The 16,741-nt window shown below is 39.6% G+C and overlaps 2 protein-coding genes across 8 annotated transcripts in view; both read right to left on the bottom strand.

Annotated features, from left to right (window-relative positions):
• Positions 1–6,024: 6,024 nt before the first annotated feature.
• LOC133609574 (uncharacterized) lies at positions 6,025–8,346 on the bottom strand. 2 transcript variants are annotated; one of them, XM_061965287.2, is made up of 5 exons: positions 8,306–8,346; positions 6,651–6,942; positions 6,452–6,556; positions 6,262–6,363; positions 6,025–6,178 (listed from the first exon to the last, which is right to left on the bottom strand). In XM_061965287.2, exons 1-5 carry the CDS (start codon positions 8,329–8,331, stop codon positions 6,089–6,091), a joined length of 615 nt encoding a protein of 204 aa, XP_061821271.1. In that variant the 5' UTR covers positions 8,332–8,346; the 3' UTR covers positions 6,025–6,088. The 2 variants fall into 2 exon arrangements, with proteins under 2 accessions (XP_061821271.1, XP_061821270.1); XM_061965286.2 differs by lacking the exon at positions 8,306–8,346 and adding an exon at positions 7,130–7,179.
• A 1,038-nt stretch (positions 8,347–9,384) lies between these two features.
• Positions 9,385–16,741, bottom strand: part of slc4a2b (solute carrier family 4 member 2b) — a 48,871-nt gene continuing 41,514 nt past the window's right edge. For all 6 annotated transcript variants that reach the window (XM_061965285.1, XM_061965280.1, XM_061965282.1 and 3 more), the window contains 8 exons: positions 15,919–16,113; positions 15,124–15,363; positions 14,970–15,059; positions 14,009–14,175; positions 13,400–13,653; positions 13,160–13,329; positions 10,952–11,125; positions 9,385–10,870 (listed from right to left, as the gene is read on the bottom strand). In XM_061965285.1, coding sequence (XP_061821269.1) covers positions 10,790–10,870; positions 10,952–11,125; positions 13,160–13,329; positions 13,400–13,653; positions 14,009–14,175; positions 14,970–15,059; positions 15,124–15,363; positions 15,919–16,113 — 1,371 coding nt within the window. In that variant the 3' untranslated portion in view covers positions 9,385–10,789. The remainder of the gene's footprint in view (positions 10,871–10,951; positions 11,126–13,159; positions 13,330–13,399; positions 13,654–14,008; positions 14,176–14,969; positions 15,060–15,123; positions 15,364–15,918; positions 16,114–16,741) is intronic.

The raw sequence follows: 16,741 nt of genomic DNA, 5'->3' as shown, positions 1-16,741 counted from the left end.
TATAGACTTGCTAGTCATATTGAAAGCAAACAATTGCCAAATTAACCTTTTTTTTAAAAAAAAGGTGGATTAAAAGGTATTCCAAGACTTTGGTCCATTCAGCCTATCAAGAGAGGAGATACCTGAGTGAGTCTGGGCCTCTGGATGCAGTGAACGTAAGGCGTAGGTTCAGCTCGGATGTCGTTTTCTTCAGTCTTGTAACACACCGCACAGTCCATGAGAGGCTGCAAGGACATACGGTCAATGATCCTCATGTTCACATGCAAAATACTCATCATACTATTTCTCACTCTGTCGTTCCTGAAGGGACATTTTTGGTCCTTGGAAGGCCTTCCTTTGGTGCACCTGGTGGGCTTCAGTTGAAAGTGGTGGTAGTAGTAATTCACGTTGAAGCCACACTGCAACAAACAACCAAAAGCAACACTGAAGACACACCACTAAACAGAAAAAATATATAAATATGTTTAAATAATCGTATTTATCAATGTTCATGGATCCTTGGTCTTTCTAACTTTGTTTCTCAAGCGTCAAATGTAGTACGCTGTATAATATATATATATATATACATATATATATATATATATATATATATATATATATATATATATATATATATATATATATATATATATATATATATATAAAGATAAATATTTGAATATATATATATGTATAAAGATAAATATTTGAATATATATATATATATATATATATATATATATATATATATATATATATATATATATATATATATATATATATATATATATATATATTCAAATATTTATCTATGCTTCATAGGTTTGAAACTGAAACAGAACACTGGGATATCTCCTAAAAATGTGTAGTGACCTCAATAGGGACTTTCAAATTAAATATTCACATTTAGATTGCATGCAAACAGTCGGAAAATATATTTTCTATCGAAAGAAAAAATGCGAAATACCCCCAAAAATTGTTTAAATATTATTTAAATATGTTTAAATAATCATATTTATCAATAATACTATTTTTGGGGGTATTTCGCATTTTTTCTTTCGATAGAAAATATATTTTCCGACTGTTTGCATGCAATCTAAATGTGAATATTTAATTTGAAAGTCCCTAATGAGGTCACTACACATTTTTAGGAGATATCCCAGTGTTCTGTTTCAGTTTCAAACCTATGAAGCATAGATAAATATTTGAATATATATATATATATATATATATATATATATATATATATATATATATATATATATATATATATATATATATGTATATATTATAGCGTACTACATTTGACGCTTGAGAAACAAAGTTAGAAAGACCAAGGATCCATGAATGATCTGGAAGGATATATGCAAGATAATCTAATCTGCATTGACCTGAATCTCAAAGTGTGCTGTAAAATAGAGTTTAAATCAGGGGTGTCAAACGTAAGGCCCGGCCCGCGAACAGGTTTTAACCGGCCCGCGGGATGAGTTTGCTATGTATAAAAATGAGCCAACATTTTTGAATGAAATAAACTAGTGTTCTAAATGTGTCCACTGGATGTCGCGATAGCAATTCTTTGTATCTTTGTAGATGATGCTACATACGAGTCATACCAAAGACTATAAAAATGGGACCCGTTACCTCCCTGCTTGGCACTCAGAATCAAGGGTTGGAATTGGGGGTTAAATCACCAAAAATGATTCCCGGGCGTGGCCACCGCTGCTGCTCACTGCTCCCCTCACCTCCCAGGGGGTGATCAAGGGTGATGGGTCAAATGCAGAGAATAATTTCGCCACACCTAGTGTTGTGTGACAATCATTGGTACTTTAACTTTTAATATGTAAAAAAAACAAAAACACATGATGTTAGTGCACCAGTCGAGAAAAATTATCAAACTACATAAATAACATCCTGTAATTAGATTTTGATATTATGTTTTTATCTTGATGGATTGAAAATTAACACCAATGCGTTGACTAATGAACATTATCACATAATTTCTTCAAAAAGTATAAATAACAACAAATAAAGATAAAATACTATTAACCGCAACATGTAAGTGTAAAAACAACAACAACAACATACATTTTTAATCAAAGAAAACAATCTGAAGTTGTCTTTATTTTTAAGTTATCGTGCCGAGATTTTCCCAGTCTGGCCCACTTGGAAGTAGATTTTTCTCCATGTGGCCCCCGATCTAAAATGAGTTTGACAGCCCTGGTTTAAATGCTTCAACTTGCTTGAAATACACAAAAATATGTGCATGAAAACAAAAAGCGTAATATAGTTTTGCACAAATGAAATGATCAAAAGTAAACAAATGTGTTGCTAAAAACATGCCACTTTAAATGTATACAATGAATAAATCACTTGCTCCAAATAAATAAAATGATAGTTTAAAAAAAAAAGTATATTTGGAAGTTTTACCTCAGCGTCTGACTTTTCCAGACTTCTCAGGAAGCGAAAATGGTGATGCACCCCGGAATGAGAGTTGAGATGCACTAAGGCGAGGTCCACTCCTTTCTTGTAGTCTTCTGGGAGCTGATCGTAGGCATCCTGGGCTTGGGCCGACCGCAGAAGGGCTCCTCCAACACAAACCAGCAGCAGCTTCAACACGACCGCCATCTTCCTCAGAGTGAAAGTCCACTGCGGGGTGAACAACCCTTTGTGTCCGTCTGTCTGTCTGTCTCTCCAGCAAACACCAAGCTCCAAAACAAGTCCTGCGAAGGCTGCTGAGGACTCAGTACAAGGACCGTCTTGCAGCGTCTGCGCCAACTTTTTATCTCCTCTTCCAGTAAAAGCCCGTGGGGAGTCACACTGAGGCTTGTCTTGACAAAAACATGCAGCTGCATGACATTCTGTGTTTTTACACACTTGGCCCACTCAGCCACATCCTGGAAACAAGGTCAATGAGCAATGAGGAGACTCAAAACAATTCGAAAGGTCAACAGGGTTGAGTGGGGCCCACTTTTGTCACGGTTCAGCTCCCTGGAGGATACATTTACGGGAAAGTGGGTCACTTATGGCAAAAGTCTTTAATGATGTAGCACCTGTGGATACATCCGAACACATTAGTCACAAAGGTTTTAGCCAATGAACCAAACAAACACTAATTGTAAGTTCTAACCAGAGGCAACATCAACTAGGATTTACTTCAATTGGAAGAGAAAACAACATAAAAGTAGAGATGTCCGATATTATCGGCCGATAAATGCTTTAAAATATAATATCGGAAATTATCGGTATCGGTTTCAAAAAGTTAAATTTATGACTTTTTAAAACGCCACTGTACGGAGTGGTACACGGACGTAGGGAGAAGTACAGAGCGCCAATAAACCTTAAAGGCACTGCCTTTGCGTGCCAGCCCAGTCACATAATACCTACGGCTTTTCACCCACACAAGTGAATGCAAGCCATACTTGGTCAACAGCCATACAGGTCACACTGAGGGTGGTCGTATAAACAACTTTAACACTGTTACAAATATGCGCCACACTGTGAACCCACACCAAACAAGAATGCCAAACACATTTCTGGAGAACATCTGCACCGTAACACAACATAAACACAACAGAACAAATACCCAGAACCCCTTGCAGCACTAACTCTTCTGGTACGCTACAATATACACCCCCCGCTATCCCTCCCCCCGAGCCCCCATCTCAACCCCGCCCACCTCAACCTCCTCATGCTCTCTCAGGGAGAGCATGTCCCAAATTCCAAGCTGCTGTTTTGAGGCATGTTAAAAAAAATAATGCACTTTGTGACTTCAATAATAAATATGACAGTGCCATGTTGGCATTTTTTTTCCATAACTTGAGTTGATTTATTTTGGAAAACCTTGTTACATTGTTTAACGCATCCAGCGGGGCATCACAACAAAATTAGACATAATAATGTGTTAATTCCACGACTGTATATATCGGTATCGGTTGATATTGGAATCGGCAATTAAGAGTTGGACAATATCGGAATATCGGATATCAGCAAAAAAAAAGCCATTATTGGACATCTCTACATAAAAGTGTTTTTTTTTTAACTATCTGGAGTTTTTCTAACTAATAATGGAAAACTAAAAATATTTCTAAAAGTCTGCAAGTATTTATTGTATTCTTGCTTACAATTTACACTTACACTCCAAACCAACAGGGAGCGCTATGCTGCCAGACAATCTGTCACTTTTACCACAATTTAGGAATGCTGACTTCCGTAGCATGAGACGAAACTAGCTGGTAAAAAGGTCGATTTTCATTTCCTGGTCTATAAGTGCTTCATAACTCACTTAAGAATTGATGACATAAATGACACAAATGACTAAGGTTTGTACGACCATTTGTAAATACGCTTCCATTCTTTCTTGCTTTTGATAACACTTTTGTTTACTTCCGGCTTCACTCCATTTTGACTCACTCTTGCCTCACAAGGACAAAAGTGGTATTACAGGTAATACAGCATAAAACTGCAGTGTGATTGTCTTGAATTTGCTGCAAATACTTTCAAATCAGGTTTTATTTTGTAATTTATTATGTTATTTTTATATATATGATATATATATCAATATAAATATAATTAGGGACCGCAATGTCCCTTTGGGACAGAGGACCCTATTGAATATGTAAGGTTTTATTATTATTCTTTATTATACCGCCACCTCTTTGAGCTTTAATTTGACCCTCTTAACATGCTTCAAAACTCACCATATTTGACACACACATCAGGACTGGCAAAAAATTGCCATCGAATAAAAAAAACAAACCCCAAAACTCAAAATTGCGCTCTGGCGCCCCCAAGGAAAAAACACAGACAAAACGGCCTGTAACTTCCAATAGGAATGACATGAAACAAAAACCTCTATATAGGTCTGACTTCGACCTAGATTTAATTCACTGACATCCTTCAGCAAAAATCAACAGGAAGTTGGCAATTCCCCCTTCAAAACAAACATTTTGTAAAAACAGTCATTTTTGCCTCTTTTAGCTGTAATTTGACCCCCTTAACATACTTCAAAACTCACCAAACTGAACACACACTTCAGGACTGGCGGAAATTGCGATCTAATAAAAAACCAAACCCGAAAACTCAATATTGCGCCCTCGCGCCTCCTAGGAAGAAAACACAGACAAAACTGCTCCTAGGAAGAAAACACAGACAAAACTGCTTGTAACTTCCAGTAGGAATGTCGTAGAGACATGAAACAAAAACCTCTATGTATGTCTCACTTAGACCTACATTTCATTTATTGACAACCCCCAGCAAAAATCAACAGGAAGTTTGCAATTCCCCCTTCAAAACAAAAGTGGGGTCAAAACAGTCACCTTTTTTTTAAACATTATCTCCTCTGAGAGCGTTTGTCGTGTCGGCTTCAAACTATCACAGGAGAGAGATTGAATTCTTCTGATTAAAAGTTGATGAAAGAGTTTTCATAACTGCTCTGGTTTTGATTTTAGGAGCCTTCAAAGAACCGCTGCGCTGATGCTGCTGCCGTCTCAAGATGGCCGCTTAAAAGCAGGAAGCACCAGCGTGACCACACAATGCAGAGAAGGTAGGTACTGTGCGGGTAAAGATATGTTGACTGGGTAAAGGCAGAAAGCACAAGTGTGACCCCGATATGCAGAAAAGGTAGGTAATGTGCGGGTGAAAATAGGTTGAATGGGTACAGGCAGGAAGTACCAGCGTGACCTTACTATGCAGAGAAGGTTAAATTACATGATTACATAGATATGTTGTATGGGTGAAAGAAAGAAGCACCAGTGTGTCCCCAGGATGCAGGGAAGGAAGGTAATGTGCAGATAAAGATATGTTGAATGGGTAAAGGCAGGAAACACCAGCAAAAGTTGGTCCCGTCCATCGCTGCTTGCAGCTTTAATTTATTATTATATTTATTATGTAATTTTCTAGCCAAGGAAGAAATAAGAATTGTAAATGGTTTGAATGCTTTAAAAGAAGGCCATACATAGACAGGAATTTTGTTGCCTATTTAAACTTCATTATATTTTTGTTAACACTGTGACATTACAGTAGCTTGATCATAACAAATGGACTGACTCTGCTTTAATGCTCCAGAAGAAGTCAAAATAAGTAGGACAAATACATTTGCACAAGTCAACATTCACTTTGTTCCGATCGATGCCAGAAGGTTTGTTGCTCCGATGCTGTATGCCAACCTGTTGCAATGCTCCACTCTGCTCACTTTCACCTCCTGCCAATAGAAATCCAGGGGAAAAGTTAGACATTTCTGCTTTTTAACAACAGAAACACGAGAGCAGACCGAAAGGGACCCACCGCTGTGACGGCCGGTTTGTGCAGACAGTTGAGGTACGGTTTCGGCTCTTGCTCAATCTCTCCTTGGAATGTTTTGTAACAAATGGCGCAGTCGATCATGGGCTGCACGGGTGCAAACAAAAACAAGTAAGGACAAGCCGTTGTGGTCACATTCCGCATTCTTTTTTCTTCTTCCCGTAAACGTGCTTACAACGTCATTCCTGAAATGACACCCTGCTGGATCCACTGTTCCTTTTTGGCATCGGGTGGCTTTAAGGTAGAAGTGGTGGTAGATGTAGACCACATCGAATCCGGCCTGTAGGAGAAGATAGAGAGAATTAAATCCACATAAATGAAAATCCTCATATTCTTTTGAAAAGGTCACAGGTCAGCTAAAGCAAGAAAAGTACCTCCACGTTGGACTGCGTGACACTCCTCAAGAAGAGAAAATGATTCTGGATTCCGGTGTGAGCGTTGAGCTTCTCCAGAGACAAGTCTACACCTTTCTTGAGGGTTTCTGGAAGGTTACTGTAAGCCTCTTGTGCATCAGCACAGGTACACAAAGCTCCAGCACTGAGCAACAGCAGCAGCAAAGCAGCCATCTTCCTTCTTGTTTCTGTCGCAGTCAGACTAAATAACGTACCACCCTCTTTGTTTCGGGGAATATCCTGCCCTCTTTTTTCCCCCAACAGAGGAGACAGCCTGTAGGGACAGACCGTGTGGAATGCTGGCATTTACAGTAACATCTTCACATTTTAGGGCAGACATTTTCCTACATGCAATGCTTTTACATCATTTTAAATGAAGTGTTTGTGTCAAATGATCAATTAAAGTGGTCAAATTATGATTTTTTTTCTACATTTAAAACACTTCCTTGTTGTCTACATACCATGTAATAGTTGTTCTTTGGTCAAAATTTTGCATAGATTATGTTTTACAGACAGTTTTCAGGCCGCTTTCTGACCGTCACTTCAGGATGTGCAATTTTGTGGGCGATCTGATTTACGTGCCTCCACTTCGACAGTGTCTTCTCCCTGCCATCTTTGTTGTAGTTATAAAGCTTATAACGAGTTTACTGACAATTTAAATTAATTTCGAACTTTATGCTACTATGTTTTAAAAATGGCAACAGTGGAGGATGCATGACCATGTATGAGGCCAGTCTGCCCCACAACAAGAGGAAAGAGAAAAATAAGGAGCTTATTGACTACAAGTGGTGGGCACACGCAAAGCACTCTGGGTAAATTTGCACCATATTGGGATAATCCTCTAATGTCACATCTGGAAAAGACGTCCCACTTGGGGAAAATTCCAAACGGCTCGTTCAGCAAAAGGATTGAGGAAGGCAAGATTATTTTATAAATATCACCGCAATGCCTCACGGTTTGATTTCAAATTTTTGGGACTTACGCAGATCCCAACTACACAACAGCAGGGACCAACAGGTAAGAAAAGTTGGTTTTGTATAATTTAATTTCATAAGATTAATTAGATTGCATTAATCAGATTTCACTCAACTTTTTAACTGTATTAATTTGCTAATGTTGAGATAACAGTGCATCATTAAATAATGAGCACAGTATTCATCGAACCTTGTCTTCTAACCCCAACAAGAAAGCAATTTTGACTGCAAAATCTTTTTTCATGTCTAAACAAGCCAGTGAGTAACCATGTTTCACATCTGATACTACAATTCCCAGAATACATTGCGGCATATTGCTTCTGTTGGGAGTATAGTCACTGGTTAGCATCATGTAGCACTTTTAAAATACATATGGAGCATAGTTTTATTGACACAAATAGTTGGACGGGATACTTTCTGATATTAAAAATACATAAAAGTGCAAAGTATATCTCTAAATTTGCTATATCACGAGCTTATTGGCTAGTTCCGGAGTACAGACAGCGTTTGGCGACCCGATAGTTAGTGGGATGTGTGTCATAGCGAACACTTCTGTCAGTACACTTAAATATACTACTTTATACACCATATGAATATACTACCATATACACTGCCTACTTAGTTCCCAAAAGCATGAATTTCACGGCCTCGCTGCACACTCACCATTTGAGGCGTGTTGAGTGCAACATCCGGGTACTGAAAATGATAATTCTAAGCAGTTAACCCAGGGGTCGGCAACCCAAAATGTTGAAAGAGCCATGTTAGACCAAAAATACAAAAAACAAATCTGTCTGGAGCCGCAAAAAATTAAAAGCCGTATAAAAGTCTTAAATTGAAGGCAACACATGACGTAAGTGTCTATATCAGCTATAATAGCCTACTAACAAAATGACTCCATTAGTAAATCAGAGGCTACTTAGAAGGTGACATAACACCTGGAAATTACTGGCTTTTAATGGCAAAAGGTGTGTCCAAGTTAAAGGAAACGGCAGGCTGTCTTCTCTTAATAGATTCATTACAATCTTTGGCAAGCTAGGTAACGTTTGCTATGGTCTGGAACAACGTGGCACACAAACAACTATCAGAAATGCAGCAAATATTACATACAGATAATGTATCATGGGACATGCAAAACTAAATTTTATACAAAGAGGATAAAAGTAAAGGATATTAAATGAGCTCAAATATACCTACAAATGAGGCAATATGTACATACAGCTAGCCTAAATAGCATGTTAGCACTCCAACAAGTCAATAACATCAACAAAGCGCACCTTTGTGCATTCATGCACAGCATTAAACGTTTGGTGGACAAAATGAGACAAAGGAGTGGAAGATTTTACATGTACCGGTAAACAAACTGTTGCGTCACATTCCACACTATGGTGAGTTCAAGAACCGCCGAAATTAGTAGGACAAAAGATGTTCACCAAATACTCTCATCAGTGAAGCATTCACACAAACATATTAAACAGTGGGCTTTCTAACAATTGGGAAGGTTTGTGTCATGTTTGTCCTCAAACAAAACAAACATTTTTTCCCCCCCCCATCTTTTTCCATTTTTTAAATATTTTTAAAAAAAATGCTCCAGCGAGCCACTAGGGCGGCACCAAAGAGCCGCGGGTTGCTGACCCCTGAGTTAACCAGATGTAAGTGATACAGTTAGCTTTTTAGCTGTCGTATTAGCATAAATAACGACATGTAACTTTAAATGTTATGCCAAGCCAAGAAGACACCCACAATAAATAGAAAATAGCTTTTATTTGTCATCAATATTTGAACCGTCAAATGTACAAGGGAACATCAGTAGTGGCCTCTGTGTTCATCATTCTGACACGCACAGAACACCTTCACATCATCCACAAGCAAACAAAAACAATCCCCTTCATCAGTGTGTGTGTTCCAAATAACCCCAATAACAGCAGTAAGGCCTCACATTGCGATAGATAAATAAGAGTTTTTTTTTCATTTACTGGATGCTTGCAGCCCATCTCTTGCTAGGTACCCTGCAGGCACTTGAGATTTTGTGCAAATTTGTGACAGCAAACAGGCACAATATCGCAAACATCAACACTTAACAGTAACAGGACATTATTTTTTTGACACACTCAAAGCTACATATCCATGCCACAGCTGAAAAAACATGACATACAACACACACACACGCGAACATCCTCGCCCCACACACAATTTAAGATCCTTCCCTCTCACCAACGCAATTTGAGATTGTCTCCACAAGTCTTTTCTCAAAATGCAGTTGACTGTATATGTTTTCACACAGTTACTCGCCAATGATTAATGCTGGAATGTCACATTTTTAGTAGGAGGTGAGCCTATGAGAGTTTGGCAATGTAGTGACAACAAACAATCCCACAAACAACCCAAGTGACAACTCAATTTTACAGTTTTTAGTATTTATAACTCTGCGGACTATGTTAGCGCTCTAGTAACAACATGTGTTAGTGGCTCTAATGTGTAAGCGAGTGTTGTTTTGCAGTTTAAAAAAAAAATCTAAAATAATATTTGAGGCAGAAAAGTTTATTGCCCTCTGCTGGGCAATCTTCTAAACTGCTGTCGGCGGTTAAAAACACAATAATGACAGGTAGTCAGTCAGTAAGCATAAAACAATAAGAATTTGGAGATTTAAAACATTGAATTAAAGTTACTGGTCTGATTTGGTGTCTTCATTTTTTTTTTTAAGTGCTACTAGCTTCTTCAAGAGGCGGGTAAAGTAAAGTGGGAGGTTGTCAAAATAAGGCAAAAGACGACTCGGATCAAAATCCTCCCAGTACACAGTTATGTCATGTAAGGCACTTGGTAAGCTAAAAAAGAAAAACAATGACAAACGCAAAAAACTAACTTGAACAGCAGTAAGTGTGAATATAAATCCTCTATATTCATCACATATTCAATGTGAATCAGAGCAACCTTTCAGGGCTAAAAGAATCACTTTGCAACTCGATTTAACGTGATAGCGTTGTCAGATCACTTGGAATCCCCTGAAATACTATTTAATATGAATAATAAAAACCTACATGATCGCTTGTTCTTGAAGTGAGCTTTAAAGGTCCCCTCTTGGCTTGTTTTGTCACTAATAGGTGATGGTGATGAGGAGGTGTTCCAGGACGAGTCTCACAGCCTAGGCAGCTACACGGGCATGTGCATCTCAGAGTACTCGTCGTGACACTCGCGCTCGTCGAACGTGGGCTCCACGTCGTCCGCATCCAGCTGCAAGGACAGAAACGACACGGATATGTGGTCATGTGCTTATCTGGACGGAGGAACGACTTGTGGCGGCGGTGCGCTCACGCAAAGCATCTCCCGCCCGTTGAAGATGCGCGGCAGCAGGAACATCTTGAGGGGCACGGTGAGAATGAGCACAAAGGGGAAGGCCAGCGACGCCTGCGTGGACATGACGGCCCACAGCGCGGCCAGACACCCCACCTGGATGCAGGTGAAAAGGTGCATGCGCAGCGTTCGCACCTGGATGAAAAATCAACAAAGTGATGGATCAATATATTGATAAATTATTCATTGTATTTCATTCATTGTGTCTCTACTACAGATTGACGGATGTTTCTTTCAGGGTCGATACAGATTATTAGTAGTCAAGGAGGTCCAATAACCGATTTTTGAAGTCGATATTAATTTCCAATAAAAAGGATTTAAACATCAATAATATACATCAGTAAACAGCTGGATAAGGCTTAAAGTGTTTTTTTTTAAGATAACTTTAGGAAACGTCGGATCAGTAGCGAGATAAGGTTTTATGTAGCGCTAATGTTGTGGTTAATTTAGCACCAAAAAAACATCAGGGGGTTTTGACAAACACCTTTATTACGTGTGTCTAAGAGGACCATCAACATTTGCATTTCAAAATATGGGAACTCTCCTGGGAAAATTTGTAAAAACATGGGATTTCTCTTCCATCACAATAACTCGCCATCTACTCAATTTTATAGAGGTTTATGAATTTAATGTATTGTAAGTAGAGATATCCGATAATATCGGACTGCCGATATTAACGGCCGATAAATGCTTTAAAATGTAATATCGGAAATGATCGGTATCGGTTTCAAAAAGTAAAATGTATGACTTTTTAAAACGCCGCTGTACGGAGTGGTACACGGACGTAGCGAGAAGTACAGAGCGCCAATAAACCTTAAAGGCACTGCCTTTGCATGCCGGTCCAATCACATAATACCTATGGCTTTTCCAACACACACAAGTGAATGCAAGGCATACTTGGTCAACAGCCATACAGGTCACACTGAGGGTGGCCGTATAAACAACTTTAACACTGTTACAAATATGCGCCACACAATGAACCCGCACCAAACAAGAATGACAAACACTTTTCGGGAGAACATCCGCACCGTAACACAACATAAACACAACAGAAGAAATACCCAGAACCCCTTGCAGCACTAACTCTTCCGGGACGCTACAATATACACCCCCCCACCTCAACCCCGCCCACCTCAACCTCCTCATGCTCTCTCAGGGAGAGCATGTCCCAAATTCCAAGCTGCTGTTTTGAGGCATGTTAAAAAAAAAAAATGCACTTTGTGACTTCAATAATAAATATGGCAGTGCCATGTTGGCATTTTTTTCCATAACTGGACTTGGATTTATTTAGGAAAACCTTGTTACATTATTTAATGCATCCAGCGGGGCATCACAACAAAATTAGGCATAATAATTTGTTAATTCCACGACTGTATATATCGGTATCGGTAATTAAGAGTTGGACAATATCGAAATATCGGCAAAAAAGCCATTATCGGACATCTCTAATTGTAAGGTTTCCTAGTGAGGAACCCTGAAATATTGCAAACATTTAAATAAAAACAATTCTGGGCTCTTTTAGGAGGCATTTTTCAAGCTGGCTGACATAATTGTTTCCTGGATGTTACAGAAAGTATGAGAATGTGTGAGCTGCTGCCTACTCTTCTTTAAAATACATCACCTATTTGTCAAAATATTTACAAAAAGTTTGGATTTTTGGCAGAGGTATCTTTTCTGTTGTTGTCATGTCCATACATCTCTGTTGTGTAGCTATTTGATATAACCACAGAACATGAAACGCTGACGCGCGAGTGGGCAGTAAAATCAAACCGGAGAAGAATTCTCAAAAGAAGTCTAATGCCCTGTCAGATATCAAAACATATTTAGGGAGAATTATTGACAATAAGAGTAATTTTATTCTTAAACTAATTAAAAAAAAGAAACATTTCTCACATAGGGCAAACAGGCTGGTGCTTGAGCAGTGGTTATTACTATCTACTTCACAATTTTTTTAATACTTAATATTGGTGTCATATACATTGTATCTGCTGATATAATAATGTTGTAGTTGTAAAAAATAAACAAACATTTTAAAAAAGGCCGATGCCGATAATCGATCAATCTCTGGTTTCTACTCATTTGTCAAATTAACTGACAAATGAATCCTTCTTTAATAATCCTGTTTAAAAATGATTTTATATTGAAAGGTAAGCGTGATGTGTTTGTCACCTTGCGGACGTAGCTGTGGTCAGGGTGGTACTTTGGCGGCATGAGCAGCAGCATAATGCGCTCGGTCAGCTGGATGCCGTTGAGTGACATCACCCCCATGTAGAGGAAGATGCCAAACAGCACGGCCAGCGGGATCTGCCGCAGGAGATCCCCAATAACGATGGACAAACCTGGAGGGGAGAAGACAAATGAGACGTCCTCCTTTGAACAAGGCGACGCGAGACATGCGGCGACACCCACCAACCAGGATGGCCACCAGCAGCCCCGTCACCCTCTGCTCCTTCACCTCCTGGATGCGGGGCTTGTCTCCCGGGGCGACGGCCTTGCTCATCACTGTGAGGGCGTTGACGTGGGTCACCGAGCGGACCGTGGCGGCCGCCATCCACGGTAGGCCGAAGAGGGCCGAGGTGCCGCCCACCGCCACGATGAGGAGCAGGTCCAGATGGAAGCCGGAGCCTTTGACCAGCATGCGCTCTTTTTTGCTCACAATCAGGCTAAAGGAGAAACACACAATTTTGATGGAAAATGCTAACATACTCTTTGGGTAAAAAAAAACATTATCATCTCCTGATGTTTTTTTTTTAGAGCCACAAGACGGCACGAGTGTCATTTCAAATATCATTAGTGGGTAGCTTTAGCTTGCTCTTTAAAATGTTGCCAAATTCTTTACTATTTATGCCGGCTCAGCAGTTTTTCTAAGCTATTTCAACATTGGTTCATTGTGTTGCGCAATATACTTCTAAATAAATGACAATGTGGTCAAAGAGAGCGATGTCCTCCTTTCCACTTTCTAATGCACTCCAAATCCTTATTCAAGCAAAAGAATGACGTAAATGAAGAGGGCCTCACGTGGTGATCTGAGTCTCCATGAAGATGAGGATGAAGACCAGCATGGCGGGTAAGCAGCAGGCAAACATCATCCAGATAGGGAACTCGCGCTCGATGCCTAGCGGACTGATGAACCATCCTCGCTTGTCAGGTCTGGTCACAGATAAACCGCTGGGAACGTTCAGTTTCTGGACAAAGGGAACAAAAAATGTGCAGTATTGTATCCTTTAAAAGGGCAAATATGTGTTCATTAATGAGAAAAAATGTAAATGTTGACACTAAAAACTAGAGATGCACAATGTGGGTTTTTTCAAGACGATACTGATAACTTCCTGCTTCTCACCATACTGATTAACTTATTTAAATCTATATTTTTTTTAAATGCACATTTAACCGTAGTTAATGCACACCTTTCTTTGCGGCTGGCTTTAGGGCAGCTTCTTTAGTGGCATGTGTTCTTTGTAGGCTTTTTAAAACACCGTTGTAGGGATGCTGACATTTTAGATGGCTGATAAGGTTTAATGTGTTGAAGCGCGATGGAATTTTTGCAAAACATTTAGTGAAAATAGCAGACGAAATGTATTCCTCCGAAACACCGTCTTTATTTTCAACGAGATCAGGGGAAGTTTACAACACGAGTAGGAGAAAAGGAGACCTTGATTTGCTCAGCCTAAGTCACCTACAGCACAGTACGAGTAATCTCGCCTCATTTTTCTCATGTCAATCTCATGTTTTTTTAATGTTATTAATATTATCACTTGAAGTCATACTTCCTCATATCGGCATGATAATTATCTGTACAATATTTATCATGCACTTCTACTAATGACACAAAGCTGACATTCAGGCAATTTTTTTTCTTTAAAAAAATGCATATATTGTATTGGGTTTTAAAATGAAATACATCAAAACGTCCCATGCATTCTTTAATTTTTCAGTGTGCGGCCCTCAAAGGAAAAAGTTTGGAGTCGTTGATGCTTACTTGTGTGTAAGTGTCATCCACGCTGTAGTCCACTAAGACCATGCTGAGAATGGCAATCGGCACCCCGAAATCTCCAATAACCCTGCGAAGCTTCAAAAACACAAAACGGTAATTACATTTCAGGCATTTGTGGGACACACAATTCTCTTCCTACCCGGCCGGGGAAAAAGGCACTGTTCTTGAATTTGCGCAGGTAGAAGGCGATGAAAAAGGTTCCCGCCATAAGAACCAACGAGAACAGCGCCGTGTTGGGCTCGCCGGTTGGACCAGCTGCCTGTGCCATCTCTGTGCCGTGGATTGGCAGCGCTGTGACGTTTTCAAAGGTGGTGTTGGCGGCGGCGGTGGCGTTCAAAGGTGCGAGCGGGCAGCGCCTCAGTGGATGCTGCTTGAAAGTCTGCCCGGCAACAAAGACGCTGCATGTCAATACGAATTATAGACGGTCACCAATGATTCTCAAACTGTGGTATGTGTACCATTAGTGGTACATGGGCTCCATCTAGTGGTACTCAAAAGAATCAATTAGGTGATCAGTATTTTATTTTCCTATATTCAAACACAGTGTTGCTGTTCAAACTGGGTGTAATGTCAGAGTAGCCACAAACATTAAAGAATTTGTTAAATAAAAACTCAGGCTTGTTTTAATGAATACTTAGGCCTACAACGCTGCTGTATTTAAATTTTGGTCATTAGTTAAACCAGTTTGAGAAACACCGTCAAAGACCATTTAAGGCTCACATTAGTTTTGTGTCAGCATATTCTTATTGCTATTAACTCCAATCACTGCTGTAAAAATGGACACAAAAATAAGCCAGGATTAATAAACCCGCAATCCAATAAACTCTCAAATCCAATCAGTCAGCAAAGCTTTAACTCAGTTCTGAAGCAGGTGCAGAGATTAAGTCAGCTGCGTTTAATATCATAGAGGATGTTTTTCTTTGGTCTTTTTTACCTTGCCAAGCTTCATGAAGGTCTCGCAGATGAAGATGAGAGAGATGAGGATGGAGAAGATCTCCTGCGTAAAGCGAGAGACGAAGCGCACCAGGAAGCTGCCCTCGAAGGCCACCGTGATGAGCACGATGACCACGAGCCAGAAGCCAATCCAGACGCGGCCTGTCAGGTACTCCATGTCGTTGGCTTTGCAGAACTGGGGAGAAACCAGCACCGTTAGACTAAACTGAAGACAGAATGTCCTGACCAGCAGGTGGGTAGATTGATACCAAGGTATTATATGTATCGGATCGATACTACTATTTCTCTGCTACATTTTCATTCACGTTTGGCATATATTTATGTATTGTTTTATGGTGTTACCTCAACTTAAGAGTGCCCCAAATTAAGAGTGTTTTAAGATAAGAATTGTCTCGTCCAATCGTTATGCTTTAAGTTACTAGCATCCCCGCCTTTAGTTGGCGTATCAAATGCCACAGTGAACACCGTAAGACCAGATCAAAACATCTGGTCTTACTCGAGTCGCTAGCATTAGCTTATAGCTTGTAAACAAAAATAATTTTGTTTTTCCCAACTCTTGGAAGGAAGAAAGTCAGTTTGAAGGACATTGCTGAGAAGAAGTGGATGATAGTCATTGAATTAAAGAAATAAATCATCAAACTCAAACTTGCCAAAGCACCAAATGGAAGCAGAATTAGTGTAATGCCAGCAGAGAATATTAAAATAATATCCAAATGGCGGACATCTATCCTGGAAAATATGGAAACGCTGCTGATGGTGTGTTGACGGAGAAGCAGCTGGAAGGAAATACCGTAGCAGTCCAC

Source organism: Nerophis lumbriciformis, linkage group LG07 (genome assembly GCF_033978685.3).
Source record: "Nerophis lumbriciformis linkage group LG07, RoL_Nlum_v2.1, whole genome shotgun sequence".
Classification (NCBI taxonomy): domain Eukaryota; kingdom Metazoa; phylum Chordata; class Actinopteri; order Syngnathiformes; family Syngnathidae; genus Nerophis; species Nerophis lumbriciformis.
The sequence above is the reverse complement of the archived record's forward strand: the minus strand, read 5'-3'. Positions and strand labels throughout refer to the sequence as shown.